Genomic DNA, 21875 nt, shown 5'->3' with positions numbered 1-21875 from the left:
ATGTTTCTCTAGAAGATTAAATACTGTGTCTTATGCTGCCTGAATGAATGGCCTTCAGTGATTCATCTGAGGTCATATAATGAGACAAAAATGTAAATCCTTGTCCTTTTGTCTTAGTTGCAAGCTGCTTCTTCTGGTTTGAACCACTAATTTTAGCATGTGGGGGGGCTTTTATGAATTTTACATTATATAGGCCTAACATCTTCAATTCATGCAGATAACTTAGTGTGTATGCCCCCCCTCAATATGGTTGGTTGGATTTTGATTTTTTAAGCTTTCTGTTAAGCACTGGAAAGTAAATAATTTTTTCAGATCACCTCCTCTTACATTCTTGTCATTAATCATAGTGCAATATTTTGAAAGGAACATTTGTGTATTATAGGACTATAAATGTATTTTTAGCTTTATACCTAGCACATGACCTCTTTCCCAAGAAGCTTACATGACAAGTCTTTGTTCTTCTGCAGGTTTATTCGTGTGCTTAACTTTAACACACGTGTTTTATTTATCCAAATCCTTATACATCATGGGGCAATTTACCTGCTTGAGACTGGTTCTGCAAAACTTGCATATATATTTAACAAAAAATGATACAAGAGAACATGATTATTGCTTACAGATACTAACATGAAAATAAATTCTTTCTGGTATTTTGCTACCTTTGCTCCTATTTTCACACAGGAAAATAACCTTTGGAGCTGCAAGACTACCATTGCCCGTCCTCGTCACTGTGGTGTCATCTAAGAAGGATACATTTTGCAGCAGTTCTATTACTGGCTTAATCTTGAGTTTAGGTCTCTGATACCACCATCACCTGTTGATGAAAGTGCCCTCTGACTCCCAAGTCCTCTTTTTCTGTCGTGGCAGTTGTGTTTCATAGGCAGTTTTAACAGCTTTACACTAAGAGCTTTAATGTTTGAAGCAGTTTGGCTTCATTGTGACCCAAACTGATATTCTGAACTTCAGCTTGGATTATTGAAAGCATGACAGTTTTTAAAAGTTAGTTTCTATGACGTTTTTTTCCCCCTCTCTCCACACAAATTCCAGAGTTTGTGAAAAGCTCTCAAGGCAGATTGTGCTGGCAGAGCAGTAATGAAACAGATGTGATCCTTGTACCTTGCATTAACATTGATTTAGTAGAAGCTATTCCAGCTTCTTGATCTTGACTGTCAGCAAAGGTGGCACTCGGATGATTTTGGGGTACTGACTTTTGGTGCAGTTGTAACCTACATGAGTTTGGTTTAGATGCAGTTCTCACAACTCTTTGCAGTTCTGCATTTCTTTGCAGTTGGAAATCTTCTCTGTTTTTAAGACAAACAGTAATTAACAGCAAAGAAGGAAGGAGGAAGTGTTAATTCTCTACCTGGTAGCTTGGTAACCCTTCTGTGCTCTCTCTTTTGGCTGCTGTCAGGATCAGTTTTGGTATGCCACAACTCAACTTCCATTTCAGTTTGTCTTCTTGCATAAATAACTCTAATGCCTGCCTCAGAAGTGACTGTTGCTTTCATAAGCTGTGTCATTGAAACTCATATCCCTTTTTCTGTGTTGTCTCAGACATCAGTTCTAAGTATCAGTAGAAAAACTCAACAACACACTGATCAGTTTTCCAATTTGCTGCTTTTCTCCAGGTCAGAAAGTCCCTGGAGTTAAGAACACTTTTTATAATTTTATGTAGGCATTCATTATCTTTGCAGTGGTAAATTGATGTCAGTTTACCAAATATGTCTTAAGTACCCCTCTTGAAAAAAATTTTCTTATAATTCCAGATTGGCCTTTTTAAAAATAAGTTTTATTTGCCTTGGTGAGATTTTCCCCTCCAATTTCTTTCTTTTTTTTGGGTGTGTCATGGTAGGTTTCCACTGCAGCTGTGTCTGTGATCCTTTTATGTGTAAGCAGAAAGGCACATGCAAAGACCTAATTACATGGTATGAAATAAAGTGAGATTATACTGACATATGTATGTTTTGGGAACAGGAATTTAGGAAAAAAGTTGCAGCTTGGTGTCAAATTTAAAGAAGCAGGGAACATCATGTTAAATGTGGTAACATCCTGCACTGTCCTGAAGGTGGGAAAGGTAGGTTATGGATAACCATGTCTCATTTTACACTGTTCTGTGTAAAACTGTGTGAACAGTGAATTGATGTTGTGCTTTTCTATAGTTGTATCCAGAACACTGCATAGGTGTGGAGGATGTTTTTTCTGTGTGTGACACTTGAAGACTTCAGAAGGGAAAATAATAAATAATTGAGTTGAAGTTTCTGTAATACAAAGATTAGATAATGAAACAGTAAGGAATAAATGAAGACCCCTATTTTGCAGTGTGGAGAAGAGGGCTGTAGGACTGTAGTTAGTACACTGAATCATAGGTGGCTCCTGTAGTTGAGTGATAGATTTTGCAATCTGTTCCACAAAATGCAGGTTAGAATGGAAGGTGCACATTTTTTTCTGTCTCTTAGAATATTGTATCACTTGTACCTTCTGTTGACTTATCTCTTATCTCTAAAACCCCACATGCTCTTCAGTAACATCTGCCTTTTTTTTGCAGCTACAGGTGTGAGTTTATCACTTTACCAGTTACTGGGTGTCTCCTGGTAGTGCACTATAGTGTTCTCCCGTGATATTTAAATCCCAGTGTTCAATATTATATTATGAGAAGAGTGAGTGATTTGTGCCAGGACACCCTCTATGGCCATTTGGGCATAGTCTCCACCTCTGTCACATGTTAATGACTACTTTCTCCCACTCCCAGGATGGTTAGCTGTGAGAACATGTAATCTGAGACAGAGCCCATGCTTCTGAGCAGTCCTGCTGCTGATGTGCTTTGTCTATGGCCAGGAAGGTAATGAGCCACAAACCCTTTCTTACCCCTAAATCAGCTTATTTTTTATTTTTCTTTGAGTCTGTAAGAAGTAAGAACTTCAGAATTTATAGGTATAAGGGGGCACGCTGGAGCTCTTGGGGCCATCAACTTCTACATATTGCAAAGGCACAGATAGTTCAGAGGTATGGATCACGGGACTGAGGTGGATTTTTTTGGGAGTGGAATAGTAGAAAACAAGATGAAAAAGTTTTGAGAGATCATCTGAGCAACCTGGTCTGGTGGAAGGTGTCCCTGCCCATGGCAGGAGTGTTGGATCTAGATGATACTTCAGCTCCCTTCCAACCCAAGCCATTCTATAATTGTGTGATCTTCTCTTTTCCCCTTCCCTTCAGAGGCAGATCAGGTTTTGCTGACCTGTTCCTGACAGATTTTCCTCAAAGTTATTTTTAAAATTCACACCAAATCTTTGGAAGTTTTACAGCTTCTAGACTATTAATCTATGTCACTACCTTAATTACAGTTATTAAGTTATCTGTATAAATACTATATCCTTTCATTTTCTCAGTACACTGTATGTATTTGGAGACAGCTATATGTTTTTCTTCTCTACAGGTTTTACTCACACTTTTGCAATAACATACTTTGAACTCAACTTTCTTTATGTGATCTCTTTGGATAGAGATAATTACTCTTAATTCAAAGCAACAACTCAGTTCCTCCAGGAACAAGAGAATTTGGTGCAGTTATTGGCTGCAGATATAAACAGTGACTGTCTTTTTATGGAAAAACTGTTACTTGCAATAAGTAAACATAATTTGATCTCCTAGTTCAGTTTTGTTGTTTTCTAATATTCTATCTTTCTTATTGTTATTTAAAATTCTTTTTGTGCCTTTTATGGCATCTTTGGGTTGTGACTCATATTTAAAAAAAAAAAAAAATCTCTATTTACTCTGTCATTTGGTTCATACTTTTTATAACATATTATGTGAAAATGGAAAAGCGTCTTCCAGGGCAGACTATGCCAGCATTGAATAGAACAGGGTGTTTTTTTCTCTCTGTGTATCTATATCAGAGGACTTGTATTTATTTTATTTTAGTTTATTTTTTCCTCTAATAGTGTTATTTTATTGTCTCACTGGCATTTTGTAATCCGGTGTAGCTGTTGGATCCTTTTTTGCAGGTCTTTGCTCTTTAGCTGGTCATTCCCCCTATCCTGAGTTAGTTATTTCCTCTAAATAACATGCTTTGTCCCTATTGAATTACATCTTAATTTTATTAGTTTATTTGTCCAGTTTGTCAGAATTTACTTGCCTTCCTAAGTGTCTGCACCCCTCTCCTGATTTTCTGTTATTTGTATTCCCAGTCTGTTTACCTTATTTTTCCATATATGGATGGAAATTCAGGGTTGCACCAAGATGAGATCCTGAGCTCTCTATGAAACTCTGCTGCAGATATACACCTGGTTTAAGTGTAGTAATTATTTACCACATATTCTTTTTCCAGCTGTTTTGTACCTGCTTAAAAGTACTTTCACTAGCAACTTTCTTCCCTGCTTTATAGATGGCAATGCTATGGGACAAAAGTGTTACCGCAATTAACATGATATTCCTTTAGCCATTAAGAAATCATATTTTTCTTTATTATACTTAACCTGTTAAATGACACTGGAAGCAAAGATATTTAACAACTTTCCAATGTATGCCATTGTTTCTGATATTAATGACTTGGCAAGCCTTCTTTGTAATCTTGTGCATTGTTTCTTTCCCTAGTTATGTCTTGTTTTATATCTAGCAATTCTGACTTTTTTTTTTAATGTCTTATTTCTGACAGTATTCCTACCTAGACTTGTCCTTGTCTCTCCTAGACTTGTCCCTGTCTCTTCTAGGCAGAAGATAATGCCAGCAGATCAGGCTGTGGCATTGCAGGGCTTCACAGCTGCTGCCTTGCTTAGTGTGGTGTTTGACAGGTTGTTTCAAATTCCTTACAGAACTCCTCGTTTGGTCTCATTTGTTGACTTTTAAATATTTTTGAAGTTTTACCTAAAAGATTATCTATTTAGAGAAATGCACTTTGGAAATGTAAATGGTTTTACCCCAATTTGGAAAAAAAGAAGGGTCAAAACCTCCCATGCAACAGCTCAGCCAAATCTTACCAACTCTGTAGCTGGACTTCTTAGAATGTGTGCTTGTTAATAAAATAAAGGAATGTTAAAACATACTGGTAGAGTTAGTAAAAAGTTAGAAATCGAGTTAATGAAAAATGAAGGGGTAACCAGTGGTTATATAGGTAAAACATTGTCATGTATATATGTCTGTGTGTAAACTGCTAGAAATATATGTTGTTTATAAGGAGATGCTTTTAAGAACTTCTCTATTAATTGGCTACTTTTATTTTTACAGCCTACACAGCTCAGGCAGATGAAAAGACAGGCCCTGCTACTCCTACAGATGCTCATGCCAGAGCCTTACAGGTTTGCAATGGACCTTTAGAACATTATGACTTTTTGATTAAGCATCAAGAGCTGAAGAATGACGAGCAACAAAGAAGAGTTGTGCAGCACCTGCAGAAATTGCATGAGAGCCTTAAAGGCTACAGCATTGATTCGAAAAATGTTCTTTCACAGGTGAGGTTTATAATAATAAAAATATTTTTTGCATTTATATTTCCTCCTAAGAATGTGCTTAAAATACATAAATTTCTGCCAAGAGCACAAATCTTATTTTTGCAAATGTATCTTTCCAGATAGATGATTCTTCATGTTTCAATATGTCTTCTTTCTTTTTTGGTTTGTAAAATCCAGTAGCACTCTAGAAGTAGCCAAATTAGATACTATTGAAATAATTCTGTAAGAAAATCTAATGTGGTTTTAGTTATGGTCCACTGCCTACTTTTCCAAAAACATCATTTGGCTCTAGGAGAGAAGGGCCTAAACCAGGTTTTAATTCTCAAGCACTGGTATTATACTTGTGTGTTTGGATTAGATAAACTGAACACTGATGTTTTGTGTTCTAACAGATATTCCACAAATAATTCCACATTATAATATGTATCAAATGTGACTTTTAAAAACAGCTCCATGTCGCTAGTTTCCACGTGAGGTAAGGAAAGAAGGCCTTGGTATAATCTGCACCCTTGTTGTGTTTTTGGGGGCATCACAGTTTCTTTTCAAAGATTTACAAAAGTTTATATCCCTGTTGCACATTGCCTTAACAATTACAGAGATGTTAGCCAGCTGTTGCATCTCTGTAACTTTTACCTGAAGCTCTAGACACAATGTTTTCTAGACTCTCTTTGACAGTATTTTCCACGTCTCTTGTTGTCATGCTATTATTCTCAGATTGCTGCTCTGGTGGCCTTGCACCTGCAAATATTGATAGCACTGGTATGGCACGTTCTCATGGGAAGCAACTAGAACCGATGTGGGAATTCCCTCTTCAGCTTTCCTTGCCTCTTGTTTTGTAGATCTGAGTGTATATCCCAGAAAACCAAATGTAGCACCTAGCAAAGCAGATAAGACATTTAATGCATTGCTAAATATTGGCATAGATGTGCACAAAAGTTGAATGCCCAGTGAATGTGCTTCATTTGCACCTGATTAACATATTTCAGTCAGCACAGTTGTAAGCTGTGGTAGGATGAAACAAAAAGAGTGGGGTGTTTGACTAAGTATGATGATAAAAGTATAGTGCTGGGGAAAAAGCATGGCAAAATATACATTGCTGTCTCACCTGCACTTTCCCACCCTGGAGAGACCTCCTTGTCCCTGGGAGGAGGGAATCTGTCAGCATTTTCCCCAGCTAGACTCTGAGTTTTTCTTTTGATTTCACTCTTTTCTTGCATCACTTAAGGGTTTTTTTTTTTCATCAGAAGTAACTTTAACATTTATGGTCAATAAATGTCTTTTGCAGTCCTTGCTAACAAATCTCCATGTCAGCCTTTTTAAGCGTTCATTGCACCACACTCCTCTTCTCATGAGCATAAATTTAAATAGGCTACTCTAAACTTGTTACCTAACCATACCAGATTGTTCTCTTACCTGGCACAAATACTGTCATGTTTGCAGATTGCAGGGCAAGACTAAATGATGTAGCACAAGATAAGGGGAACCAAAGCCTGAGAAAAAAATGTTATGATGAAGGCATTGCCTTTACTGCCAAACCTGAGGGATCAGTAGGCTAGAATATTTTGATCTTTTCTGGCAAGAAGTTGTGGACATTTGGTTATTAAGTTCTAAAAGCACTGCCCTGGAGAATAATTTTGAGAGCTGACTTGTGTTAACTGGAGTGCCCCCAATCATTGTTAGAGCAGGTGTCATGGCTTTGTAGATCAAGCATTCTGTGGGTTTGTTATTTACTGATTCTTTGATTGGAAAGTGTGAATAGTAGAGAAAGCCTGTATTGCAGAGAACAAATTACCAGCCTTACTCTATTTAGGAATTATGATGCTACTATGTCCGTATGTAACAGAGCTAATTGCAGTAAAGCCAGACTGACACTTTCTTACTTAAATGCCATTTTTTACTTGAGAATGTGTTTTTCACCAATTTCTTTAAAGCATTCTACTTCTGCATTTAACATTGCTTTGATTTTAAACCAACTTTTGAAAATTGTTGTATGGCTCACTGATGAACTAATGAGTCAGTGAGAAGCAGCTGAAGAACTACTTGCTACAGGGGTGTTTCTACAGTTTGAGGTTTTTCTTCTGGAGTTTGATATTTCTATAGAAATCTTAAGATTGGTAACAGGTTGAGCACTATAGTGCCATGCCGTACATTAAAACCCCAGAAAAGGAGAGCAGTGACTTCTCCATAAATCTGTCAGTGTCTGCTAGCTTGTGTAGGTCAATTGAAATCATGATTCAGGGAGAAGTCGTCACAACAGCTTTGTTCCTCTTCTGCTATATTTGAGAAAGCAATTTGCCAGTTCAAACAGAGCTCCTTATGAGATAAAATGAAGCCAAACAGATGATAGTTTAAATTCTAGTGCAGGCCAGGTTTTGCTTCAGCAAAGCTGTAATCAACATCTTAATGAAGGTTTCCCCAGATAAGTCACAAATGTGACTAGGTAGTTGTGAAATCATATGCTTATCATATGCTTGTATCTATTGAGGGGTTTCCTCAGTAAGCAGTATACTTGGTTTTTTGCTATGGGCTTTCAGTGTAGTGATGCTGCTGCAGACTTGGTTCAGTTAGAGCTAAGGCTTTTGATGCCAAGAAGAGCTGGTGCTGAGTACTGCTGTCTGGAGTTGGCCTGGTTGAATAGGATTTGTATAGGTTTATGGGTGGAATTCATTCTGACCAGTTGAAGGCTTCTCCAGGAAATACTAATGATACAGGTAAATCCTGTATTTGTGAGTAGCTTGTTGGCAGTCTCCTGTCATGGAGGCCAGGTACTTTGTAACTTTGAATACTGTCATGTTTGTGTAATAAAACCATTGGATTTCCTTTCTGTTTTGTACTTGGTGAGTTTTAATAGATGTAAATGAAACAAATGGATGTTTTTTAAACTAATTAAGGATATATTTTGAAAAAATGAAATAATTTATCAGTTATACTTAGTATTTTGTAAGTTCAGTTCTTTTTCAAGAGGTTTCTAGAAACTTGAATAGCCCACTTTTAGTATGAAATCTCCTGTTCTGAGAAGAAATTAATCTACTGGCAGCTTTTTTAAAGAAAATAGTGGTGCTTGGCATTTCAAGTGTGCTCATTTTTCTGGCTCTGTTATTGAAGGGAATGTGGTTGAGAGGTTGTGGTGAAGAAAAAGGGGTGGTGGAAGAGAAACCTCTCTCTAGCAGCCTCTTCTATAGTCTGATATTTCTTATTTTATTGCTTGATTTCTTCTGTGATAGAATTGCAGAAGCCTCTTCCAAAACAGCAGAAACTATTCCAGAAATAGAAACTTCTTGCACTTCTGAACTGTTACAAGAGTGGTATGCTTTGGTTTTAGCTTTGTTCTTCTTTTGTCACTTTTTCTCTGAATAGTTTTATTCACTAAACTGTGGTAAAAGTAGGATTAGGGAGCAAATATTTGTATCAGATACAATAGAGGCCTTTCAGGTTTTTTTTTACCCAGAACACTTGTGTTACCTCACAGGCCAAACCTTTTTGAAATGAGTAGTCTGGGGCACACAGACACACCAGATGCCATTTTTTTCATGGTAATAAAACTATTTTGTTATGATGTAGGTTTTTTTGGGACATCAGCTTAGAATGAATCTCAGGGGAAAAAAACAATTAGTTTTGCTGCCAACCAAGTAGGCTTCTGTTTTTTAAAATTACTCCTCAAATTTGAACAAGGACTTTGATCTTCAACTTGGTGAAAGCATGGCCTTGTGTGTTGAGATATTTTGAGATCCTCTGAATTGAAGTTCAAGGCTGTAAGAGTTTGCATAGACATTTCAGATCTCCAGCCTTTCAAAATAATACCAATTGGGACATCTTAAGAGTTGTTGAGTTGCTGTACTAATGACTTGAAATAAGCTCAATTATAAGTGAGGTCATGTTTTGAAAAGAGGTATGAACAATAGTAAACACCATTCAAGACCTTGAAAATGTCTTCAAGCTACAACAACAGCCAAAAAGGAGTCTTGAAAGAGTGGGAGAAAGAGACAGTTTTGTTAGGTTTTAAAAAAAAAAAATCTGCTGTTGGGAGACTTGTCTTGAATTTTGCATATTTTAATTAACCATCTTAGTATTGACATGCATTTGCACTTAAAAGTTTTTCCAATCAGGGTGTAAATACTGCCAGGAAATGATTTGCTTTCTTCTGGTGTCTGAGCAGGGGAGAATGTGGGAAGACATGGCGTGTTACTAAAGATATTCTCCCCTTCAAACTCAAATTTTGTGTATCACTTAATGTCTTTTAAGTATGTATTAACATACTTAAATCTTACCACTGTTGTCAAAGAAAACATATTGTCAACAAATTTAACGTTGTTATGCTGAGACTCCAAATGTACCTCAGGATAATATGGAAATGAGCAAGGAGAAATCATTAATTTAGTTCGTCTTCCTACATTTCCTACTTTTCTCCCTTTCCTGCCTGAAATAAAGTAGAATGTCCTTATTTTAGCGTGACTGGAGGATCTTCTGCCTTAGATCTCCTCCCTCCTTCTTGCAGAGCGTATGTTTGCATAGAACCAAGATCAGTATTCTGCTTTCTTTGCCCCCACATACCATTGACTGGCTGCTTGCTGTGATTTAAATTGAATCAAATGTTGATGGGGTTTTATCAGCAATCCTAGTCGAGGTTTCCCTTTTTCTTAGACAGCTTCCAGGCTTCAGAAGATGCATTAGAATAACTAAAACAAAAAGAAAAGAAATCCATTTCATGATCATGCAAAATAGCTTGAGACTGGTAGGATACCTGAGTTGTCAGTACTAAAAAAAAAATCTACTGATAAAGTTTTACTTTTTGAAATAAAATCTATGTTAAGAAAAAAAGGACAAAACAGAACAACCAAAGAATATAAAAAGAAATTATTAGAGTTAGATAGTATCTGACAGGAATGAGGAAGTCATTATCCTAAAGCTATCAATAGTGTGATGTTTAGAATTATATGTAAAATATTTTCTACAAACTTCTTTAATTGCTGAAACAGGAAAGAAGGTTTTCTGACATTTGATTTGTTTTTAGAGATGATCAGCAAATATACTTGGCTCTGCCACAGTATCCATGTTTTTTAGCAGATAGCAGATATCGTTCAAAAATTACTGCCTTCAAAAGGAAACAATTTTAAATTTTTAAACCAACTTTTATGGAGGCCAGGCCATTATTTTTGTTTCCTTTAGTCAAAACAAAAGTTCCTTTTTCTGTAACATGTTATCTGGAAATAAGTATGCCTAAAAAGACAAATATTAAAGTAGTTAAATTAAATTAATAAAAGCTTTACAATTAAAATATTGGTATAAAAATGTAGGCATTTTTATTTGTTCTGGTTGTATAACCTTTGCAAAAAAGCAGGTGAAGCTGTACTCTACACATTGATTTGTTTTTCTGACTTTGTGCTGCTTCTTGTGAAACTGCAAATCACATCAATACAGCCTTTCTGTATAATAATTTGAATATTATAGTCCATTATATTGTTAAAGTGATTGTTGGTAATCTAAAACTAAATCCAAAGAAATTATTTTGAAAATGTCTCATTTGGATGTCTCTGTTTCTTTTCTCCTGTAACTTTGAGCATGAGTAGTTTTATTGAGCACAAGCTCTTTAAAAAGTACACACTGAAAAATATTCAACAATTAAATTGTCTTACAATGCTTTCAAAGTACTAGCAAATAGCTGCAGCCTTGTAAATTAATGGAATAGTTTCCAAACATCTGAAACCCTTTCCAGCCACAGATTGATGATACAAATTTTTGATTACCCTATTAATAGAGATCCAAATTAAATCTAAAAGGGGCTCTTGTGTAAGAGCCATGCTTGCATATTTTCTGAGTGAGCTGGTACTATAAACCCGAGATATTACCCTTCTACTTTTTGGTCATGCATTTTCTTTTATATTTAATTAGTGTTTTGTACTGACTCCTCTATTTCTTTACCACAGCACTGTATTTTCAAAAAGTGCTTTAGATTCAAGTTGTTTAGCAATTACCCAGCTCCAAATGAGACCACAGCCACAGGGTTGCAATTTTAATTTTCTTCTGTGTTGGCTCAGCCCATAGAGCTCTGAAAGTGGAGCACTTTAAAATAAGCAAATACTCTTTTGCAGTGTGTTTTGTGGATGTCAATTCAGTTTCATGGATTTGATTGAATTTTGGTAAGGTTTCCTGTTTTTTAGAAACTGTTTCTTTTTTGAATTATACTTGGAAGTGGCTGTGCATAGTAGTGGGGGAAAGGGAAAGAGAACTATTCCAAATAGAAAATCTTAGCATTTCTGGAAATTTTTGCATAAAAATATATACTTGAGTAAAATAGATATCAAGTGTCATAACATATGTCCTGAATAATATTAAGAGATTTAAAATTTTTAAACAATATTCATTCCAGATGAAAGTAACTCACTTGAAAAAATGGTTAATAAAAGGCATACTTTGAAAGAATATTTTTATATGTTTATATATTTATACATATAAGGACACATGCATGTGCATATAGGTACATATTTTTACTGTGACTCTATTGATTTTAACCATGTTTAAACCAGAGATAATTTTGGGTTTAGTATTCAAAGCTGAGAGAATAGGATGTACAATGTTCATGGGCTTTGCAGTACTGATTTTCTGAGTCCTAGTACTTTATGTCTTTAGCAGGTCTGCTCTAATAGGTATTTAGTACATATGTCTATGCATGGTACCATACTGCTTAACTTTATATCCTGTTTTTCTAAGACTATTTGCTCAAATGGCTTAATGAGGAAAAGGATTTATTTTGATGATGGTGGATTTGGAAACATTGAATCATTTTATGTGTTCTGATAAAAAGGTACATATGCTAGGGCTGGGAATGGGGATATTTTTGCAGTGATCTAAGAAAACCCCAAATCCCAAGCCCTACATGTGTGTTTTGCTTCTTATATAGAATTTGCACAATGATAACATTACTTATGAATTCTGAGCTAATGATTTAGTCAAGGTTACGCTTTGCTGCCTAGTGCTACTGTTGTGGTTAAGTGTAGCTTCTTTCTTACTTTATCACAGCCATGTGCTTGCTTTTATTTTAACCTATATCTATATTTACTCTTTTTCTCTTGACTTGCAGCTCTTTGCCAAAACCGACCCCCCAAAAGGTCTTTATGTCTATGGAGATGTTGGTAAGTATCATTTGCATCCAATAGAATTTTTTCTAAATTCATGTCTATTTGAATTCTGAAGCTGTATGTTTATGTAGCTTTATTGGTTTAATGGATCTTACTGGATGTAACATTATAATGTTATTTAATATAATTACACTCTGAATGCTGGAAGCTGTTTGATTGGACCACATTACTGTGTGTAGTTGTTTTCAGCATTAGCCATTCTCTTATATTTAAGAATGCAATTTAAGAATTTGGGAACTAATTGTGGGAGAGAGTTCATATATTCTAATTGTAACAGTGCAGCATGAAAACATACTTGCTTTCTAAATGAAATACTAACATGTTTTATGGGTGTATGGGGAGTAATTTGTGCAACCTTTGGGCCATGTCTGTATTTTAAAACAGAAAAATAAAAATGTAGTTCTTCCAAGATTTTGAACAGAAAACATAACTGCTCCTCACAGCAGTCTGGTCTTGTACTTGGCCTGTGGAAAATTAGAGTTTCATTAGGGCCAAGCTGACAAACAGTCATTACTGTAATCAGTACATACTGCTCTTAAATTAACTACCTCTTGAGTGATTTTTATTGTTCTTACTTGAAGGCACAGGAAAGACAATGGTGATGGACATGTTCTATTCTCACTTAGAAGTAGAAAAGAAAAAGAGAGTCCATTTTCATGGCTTCATGTTGGATGTACACCAGAGTAAGTGCAGACACAGGTATTGACAAGAATTTTATAAAATACAGTATCTATTAAAAAATCTGTCTCATATTCATATTAATCACTGTAATTTTATTTAAATATTTAAGCATAAAAAAAGTAAAAAAAATAGAAGAAAAGTTAATGCATGCTAGCTAGAATTGTTTATCATACCAGCATAGATATTAATTGCATGTTATTTTTCAAGTATCTTTTCTGAAAGAAAAATATACATACCTGGTTGTATATATAACTCAAGTATATTGCTTAGAATGAAATACTTAATGAAACGTTTTCCAGGTGCCAATTAGCTTACCTGAAATCTGAAGAAGGCAATTCCTAAAACTGAAAATGGAAAGGTTAAACTCACTCTGTATTTTGAATAAGCAATAACTAAATCAGATATAAATGCCAAGGAGAATGGGACCTATTCTGGTTGAGTAACTTAGTAATAACTGTCAGTAATTTAGAGGAAAAAAGCAATAGAAAGAAGCACATTCCAAGTTTCAGAAAGTTTTCTGATCAGCTGAATAAGGCATTTTGTTTTGACAGGGATCCTGTTCTGAAGATTTTAAAACTTGCTTCTGTTTCTAAATTCTATGACCTTAAAATACTGTCAAATTGTTAACTATTGCTTTATTTTACAAGTGTTGTGACTTGTAAAGAGCTGCATTTTTCTTGGGAAGCTTTCACTGGTGTAGATAACTTGAGCCACTTCTTAGTGCCCACTTTTCAATCGTTGCTGGGTCACTTGAGATTTTCTGTTTCCATTTCTTGTCATTTGTGCTTAATCTTAACAAGGGTAGCTTCCTTCTTCAAGATCCTTTTTTCCTGAATCTTTGTTTATAGTCAGGTGCAATACAATCCATGAGACAGTAAAGTATGGATTTAATTATCTTACCATATGCCATTATCATCATCTTCAAGTGTTGAAGTATAACTGCATTGCTACATCTGCCTTCTTTCAGCTAAATGCATTCTAAGAATACCTTCAGAGCAAGATAAAACTCCAATTTGTATCAGTTTATAGAAGAGTGCATAGCATTCAAGATGTTTTTGACATTTGTTTTACAGCCTTCTAAACAAAATAAGAATCACAAAATCTGTGAGCTTTTAACTGTTGTGTGGATGTGGTTGTAAAGTGTTTTAGCCTCTTGAAACTGGATTAAGTTTGACGCTTTCTTATTTTTACTGGACTAGTTTACTTTTTATTTGTTAGCTAAGTAATTTGTTCTTCCTATCTTAGAAAGAGAAATAAGAAATATTTGTTCTTTTTCCTTTTATCGTCTAAGGAATACATCGCCTTAAGCAGAACTTACCAAAGAGAAAAGCAGGATTTATGGCCAAATCATATGACCCAATTGCACCTGTGGCAGAGGAAATAAGCAGAGAGGCTGCTCTCCTGTGTTTTGATGAGTTTCAGGTAAGTCATAGATTACTCCTTCATTTCAAGGGAAACTTCATAAAATTACTTTTGATCTTAAAATACGATACTTGTTACTGCGAATATCATATTTGAATCACTGGCCAGTAGTGACTGGTAGAAGTTAAAGACTAGAAGTCACTTTACAGTTTTGAAGATGGTAGGGTTTGGGGTTTTTTCCACAACAGACAAGATGCAAGTTAGCAGTGTAAGTCCTCTTACAGTGCTTTTGTTTACCAGTCTGGTCATTGATCATACAAGGAGGTGTTAGAGTTTGTCTAGAGGCTCATGAATTCTTCAGGACAGGGATCATCATCCTGTGCTGAGTCTGTACAGTGCCACCTGATGCTTGCTTGCCACTGATCTTTGCTTTTGTAGTTCATATAATGCAACAAACACTCTCAATGTGATTAAGGATTTTAAGAAAGTTCTATTGAATTAAATGTGAAAATTAAAAATAAGTTTATAAAATGATCTTTACCCAAGCTAACTTGATTATTTCATTTGTTTTACACAGTTTGTGAATGTTAATGTCACAAACTTAAATGTAAAATTCCTTATACAAATGTTTAATAAAAAAACTAGAGGTATTTGGCAGCTTTAACCAGCTGAGATATTTTTTTAATTCAGACAGAAAATGCAGAGCAAGATATGAACAGATCTATGTTAGTTCTCAAATCACCAATAGTAAAATAATCTATTAAGTGAAATTGTCTGTTATGGTGTTAAATTAACACATTTCTGAAATGGATGGACCAGTTTATGTCCCCTAGCTATTATTTTGCAAACCTGCACACTTGAGGAAATAACTGTTCTATGGTTGGCTGCCATGAAGGGGCTTTTGATCAAGTAACAGTTGTTCTTGTTTTAAATTTCTCCTGCATTTTTCAGGCAGGAGTGATTTCAGAATGTGTGGGGTCATTGCAGTTGCTGCTGTTCAGTCATTTAATTTGTGCTCTGTCCAGTGAATATGGTTATGCTGGGCTTCCACAACCTGAGTGTAAAATCTAAATACAGAGACAATTGTACTTACACAATGAAGAAATGAGAAGGTTGGGAGAGGGAAGTGTTAATTGTCACAGCATTAAATGCTCAAATGGTAGAAAATGGCTTTACCATGTATTAGTATAAATACCTGCTTTTCTGTATAAATGCTCACTGCTTTCATGTGGCAGTACTGTGGTGTTTACAGACTGTCTGTCATATTTCCACATTTTGAAGGGAGAGACTGGGGGATATTTTGTTCCCAAGTTGATTGCCTGCTCCCCCTGCTGACTTGCTTGAGGTACACCAATGACTTCAGTTGTAAAAATCACCTGTTCTGCTGAACTGTCGCAGTTGGGAAATTAATACAAGAACTATACATTTTAAATGTGTTTCCAAGACTTTGCATTGATAAGTGAATTTTTAAAATCTACTTGGTTTGGTTATACTAATATTCTACATTCACAGATTTCTGAATGGCTGGATTTCTTGCTTGATTTTCTGTAACGTGGAACTCTACACAGATTCTGCCTGATAGGACGAGTTCCAGCTTTCTGAATTTTTTCAGAAGGCAATGAATTCGGGATAAGAAACCCTCTGCTTAAATAGTCATAAAGTAGTGCAGTGGCTGGAAGAGGAGCTCATATGGTGAGACAGTTAACAATATTAAGGAGCCATATTTAATTTGGGATGTTTGCAGCTCGTTTCTGCAGTGGAGATTCATGGCTTTATTTCCCTGCAGTCTGATTTCCTAGTATTTAAAGAATTGCTAGATTAAAATGAAACTGGAAAGAGCTGCAGGCTTAGAACATACACTGCTCTGACTTCTGGACAAAGCAACCCTCTGTTTTGACAGATGAAAAGTGAGGTTGTTTTGGCAAAATAATAGTGTGTGGAGACAACATCAGAAAACTATTGAGATTTGCTTTAAACACTTCAAGTTGCTTTCAGATGCCTGCTGAACAAAAAAAAGGAGAATAAGTTGAAAATAATTATTCATTTATCTTAAGAACAGAAACATGGATGAGTTTTTTAATATGAGATATTTTAAATGAGATATTTTAATATGAGATATTTTAAACAGGGACAGCAGAACATATTGTTAATGCTCATTTTGCAGAGGAAACCAAATGCAGAACTTCAGAAGACAAAAGCATTGTTGAGGTTGCATTTTCCTCATTGACAATGGGTTAAAGCAAAACAGAAGTATTCTGAAGTGAATCTTCCTGCAAAACCCAGAGAACTATTAAGCAAATGGAGAATTGACTAATTGATCTAGAAAAATATTTCAGTACTTATTTTAAAAGTAATTTTCTGTGTTCCAATGTATTGTTGGATTAAAATTTATATTTTAATGTTTCTTTGTGCAAATACTGCGTGATGGCCAGGACCTCAGTGACAGCACTATGCTTCTGTGTTTGTCCATTTTGAAGCAGGATTTTGTCAACAGTTGCCTGAGCCCCAGGCTGTCAAGTTCTTAAAGCATTGCTGTGTCTTACTGATCTTTGTCATACAGTTTACTGGAAATATTAAAGTCTTTTTTTCATCACAGAACTCTTAAGCCATTCTGAAAATATCTTCACTTTGAAGAAAAACCCTAAAATTAAGCTTTTTGTAATGATGAGATTTCAGAGCACAGGGGTGGCTAGCAGTGACCAAATAACTATACACAGGTAGTTAGAAGCTCTAATTTTGGCACAGGACTGTAACCTATGTTATTATTTATAATAAAACCAGAGTCTCTCCTTCTTGGGAAGCTGAGGGATGATGCAGTGTTAACCTTAAGGTACCAATGGTACCATCTGGACTACAAAAGTGAACTAACAATTTAGGGAGTTTTTACTAACCTACATTCTATTAAAAGCCTCTAATAAAAATTAGGCTCTTATTTTTGTGCTAATACTAATTGCTGATAATACATGCTTATGTTTGTCATTCATTACGTGGAACTGTACCAATCAGTGGCTGACTGAGTCTCAGGCACTTAAACATGTAAATTAACTATTAGTCTAGTGTCTTCGCTTTTTTTTTCTTTTTTCTCTTAAATGCTAATGAAATTTCTCCATTCTCTCCTCTAGCAGGCCCTCCTTATTGGTAATTTGTAGGCTTTGCTTTTGTTATCAGTTGCAATAAATGCTGGATACAGTAAAAAACATGAGAACTTACAATCCTTTAGTTACTGTCTTCTACCTGCTTTACCTTGTAGAAATTGTTTATCTTTTCTAAAGTGTATTAGATAAAAAGAGCTCACATTTGCATCCTTGTCCTCAAAATGGCTCTTGCTTTTTGACAGAACTTTCAAGAGGTTTGTTGGGGTTTTTTTTTGTTTGGTTGGTTGGTTTTTTGGCTTTTGGGGCTGGGGGGGTTGTGTGTTATTGTTGGGGTTTTTTTTGTGTTTTCCTTTTTTGTAATGGAGCTCAGAATTCTGCATCAAAAACCAGTTCTTCTTAATAGGAGATTGTTATTGGGTTTTTTTATGTGAGCATTATTACTCTTTCATTCCCTGATTGCTAGAGGCAGCATCTTTGTAGTGCTATTAAACAAAAAGGTTTGTAACAAAATTATTTCTATAATAGAATTTTAAAATTTGGCTTTTAGGTGTGCTTTGTGGTACAAGAAATTCAGTTACCCCTAAGATGCACATCTATAGTGATTCCTTGTGTGTCTGGTGTTCTTAGGAATGGGACAAGTTCCTGAATTTTAGTATCTGGAAGAAATAAATTATTGATAAGTGAAACATAAGCAAGTGTGTAAAACATATGGTATGATAGTGAATTACTATTTTTTTTAATATCAGCTCTTAGGTAGCAGAGAGATGCAAATCTGAGGCATGTGTAATTATGTAAAAGTTTGTTTTTTATAAAGGAAAAAAATCCATATTAAGGCATTAATAGAGCAAAATAGAAAAAATCTTTGGAAGAAGGAAGCTAGTGTTTATGTATTGTTCATTAAGAATGTTACTGCTTCAAAACTAGTTGCCAGAAATGAAACCTAAGTCTTTTACTTAAGTTTCTAGTGTAGTATTACCTTTCTTTTTCTTCTGCACTGAAAAGTAATTTAGAAATGGGAGAATTATGGGGGGGTGAAGGGGTGTGGAGTAGAAGAAAACATTATGCTGGTAAAACTTTCTGTGATGGCACATGTGATGATATCACAGCATACACATCTAAGCTGGTGAAAGCTCAGCAATCTGTCAGTCTCTTGTGTAATGGGAATAACTCCCAGCATGCCACCACTGGTTTATTTCCTCAGAACTGTGGTCTGTTTTGGCAAGCCAAAATGCAACAAGTGTCTTTATAATAACTACAGGGTCTGCAGGAAAATGGAGTGTAATTATCATAAAGGTGGTTTATGTATTAAGGTGGTGAATTCCTGTAAAATATGAATTGCTGGTTTTTCAGAAAAACTTGATGTATTTCTTTACAGCATTGTTCCTGTGTCCTTTTACTTCATGGTACTATAAAGCAAATTCGTTAGGTTAAAATTAAGATGCTTAAAGAAATTTTACTTAATGGCTTATCTTGTAGTCATTTTTTCTTCCTTACCCCTCCCCAGTATCTCTTGTTCTACCCATTTTTATTTTTCATTCGTGTTTTGTGCCTGAAGGTTAGAAGAGGCTGACTGTGCTGGAAGTGACTGCCTGCCTTTTGATTATTCATGGACAGTAATAGAAGGCACTTAAAAAGAACAATGAAATTGCTTATTTTTGTGATGGGCCATCTGTTGAATTGTTTTTTGCAACAATCACACAATAGTATCTATGTCATATCATTCTATTTTCAACAGCAGCTGATTATGTATAGTTGGCTACTTGTCTTTATTTTCTGAAGTCCCATGACCATTTTAAATTCACCTCTACAAACCTTTGCCTCAAAGGTAATAGAAATGTAAAACAGCCAGTGTGTATCTCTTTTTATCTTCTGTTTTTTTTCATGTTGTTCCTAATTAAGTAGTCTCTTAAATGTTTAGGTCTGTTTTCTGTGTCTCCCACCTGTAGTTTCATAATAGAAGTTAACATGGAATCATTTAGCAATTGGTAAAGAAATGGTGGAGTTCTGCAATAAAGAATGGGCAAGTTTTGAAAGACTGTGGTACATTCACTGCTTATTAATTATCCCTTTTATTTTTTTCTCACCAAGCAATAATTAGAATCTTTTTCCATGGCTTTCACTAACAAGCATTTTCCTAGCTACAAAGCCACTTGCAGATCTATTGCAGCAGAAGCTGAAAGCAAGATATAACAAATGTGTTGTCTTCTCAGGTCACTGACATTGCTGATGCCATGATTCTGAAGCAGCTTTTTGAAAATCTCTTCCAAAATGGGGTTGTCGTTGTGGCGACATCTAACAGGCCGCCAGAAGGTAAAAACAAACATTGTACCAGTGTTACCCAAATCCAGTGAATCTCAGTATCTTACAAAACAGTTGTATTTGTATCATACAGTATTTAGTTCTAAGGAACTCTGTAGACTGCAAGAATCAGAGATACTCCAGCTTGTCCCCTACTTTTTCTTGTTCTTAAAGAAGGAAAGGTTTTTCACTTAATCTTACCCTTCCTGTATCTTGAACTCAGTGTTCTTTCCTCCACCACTCTCAAAACCTCCTGTGTTTTCTGATCTCCTCTACTCTATCCAAACCAGTGAGAGGGTGTTTGGGCACAGGGCAGTTGAAGAGGAGTAAAATATTGCCTGTTCTGAATGTGTTTAAGGATAGGAAAAGATCAGATCCTGCCAAAGAAGGGAAATGATAGCACATTGCTTCCCAGTTTCTAACTCAGAAACTTGCAGATGTGGTCCACCAGCTTGAAGGAGAGCCACTTACTGAGATGCCATTCTTACCTTCTTACAAGCTGGTTTGAGAGAATTAAGTGGAGAGCTCTTTCCATTTCTACCTCTTTCTTACAGTGACTAGTCCTTTCTAGTGATTAGCTAGATCCTTCTACAAGAAGTAGGTCCTTCTACAAAGTTCCCAAATCTGTATGGGTTTTAACCATTCAGTAACTGTAATTTTTTGTGAAGGAGAAAAATGTTTGTGTTGTAGAGCATTAGCAGTTAGCATAATGCATAAACTTTTATGACATTTCAGATTGATCAATTTCAAATACTGAAGAGTTACCTTAATTGTTAACTGTAACAGCCATTAATTTTCCTACCCAAATTAATTGAGTAAAAGACAATCACTAATGACGGGCAATTCTACAATGAACTTTATCTTAGCAAAAAACAAAAAACAACAACGATAACAAACCCCAAAACAACCAAAAAAACCCACCCAAATGTTTTTATTAGGGGAGAAAATTATTTCCCATTGGCTTATTTTCCTTTTCTGCACAAAAAAGATGGAATTGTAACTACTGTAGTTGTGTTGACTACAGATGGACTGAATGCTGGTGCTTTACTCACTTGAGAGCCATCCTTGGATTTTTTTTAAGGACTACTCTTTAAAGTTCAGGAGAATTTTTTACCATAACCTGAGGATTGTAGCCAGTGCTTTAAATCAAGATGTCATTTTGTGACCTTTATGGTTGTATGGGTGTTTTTCATATACATTAAGTCACTGTATCAACCTGAAATACATCCACCTATATTAAGTACCCCAGAGAGTGACAAGAACAGCATTTCCAAAATTACTGTTTATTTTTCTGATCTCATGAAACAGAGACATAATACACAGCTCACAGTCCTATCAGCTAGAAGAACTAATGGGAGTAGCTGTCTTACACTACTAATTTTTGCAAGTAAATATGCAATTGATTGCTATATATTTTAACAAATGTATGACCATGCTGATTTGCTGAGTTGGGAATGAGCATGATACATGGTTTCCTAGAACTTTTTTTAGTAATTAGGGCAATGGAATTATCTTTACTGCTAATTTTTCTAAATGTTTCCACATACATATCCAATTTTGTGAAAACCATTCTGTAGGTGGCCTGTTGCTGTCTCATGGATGCAGCATCTTCTGTCCACTGTGAAGTGTTGGTAAAGCATAAAAGCTTTAGTGTATTTGTGGCTTCAGGACTTATGGGGAATATAAAGGATAATCATAACCTGGCACGTGCTTTGAGTGGAATTTTGGTGATATCTCTGCCAGCTGTCTGTATTCTCTTATTCATTCCTTTCGTCAGCTATAGGTGCTAAGCTGCCTTTTTATATGGCTTCTGAATATTAATGAAACAGAGCAGATCATCATACAGTTTTAAATTATTG

General features: G+C 35.5%; 1 protein-coding gene across 1 annotated transcript in view; it reads left to right on the top strand.

The window, feature by feature from the left end:
• The window catches only part of AFG1L (AFG1 like ATPase), a 64707-nt gene that overhangs the window by 1368 nt on the left and 41464 nt on the right, over positions 1-21875 (top strand). The window contains exons 2-6 of the mRNA XM_066547133.1: positions 5221-5444; positions 12523-12574; positions 13162-13263; positions 14553-14683; positions 19929-20028. Coding sequence (XP_066403230.1) covers positions 5221-5444; positions 12523-12574; positions 13162-13263; positions 14553-14683; positions 19929-20028 — 609 coding nt within the window. The remainder of the gene's footprint in view (positions 1-5220; positions 5445-12522; positions 12575-13161; positions 13264-14552; positions 14684-19928; positions 20029-21875) is intronic.

This window comes from Molothrus aeneus, chromosome 3 (genome assembly GCF_037042795.1).
Source record: "Molothrus aeneus isolate 106 chromosome 3, BPBGC_Maene_1.0, whole genome shotgun sequence".
Taxonomy (NCBI): domain Eukaryota; kingdom Metazoa; phylum Chordata; class Aves; order Passeriformes; family Icteridae; genus Molothrus; species Molothrus aeneus.
The sequence above is the reverse complement of the archived record's forward strand: the minus strand, read 5'-3'. Positions and strand labels throughout refer to the sequence as shown.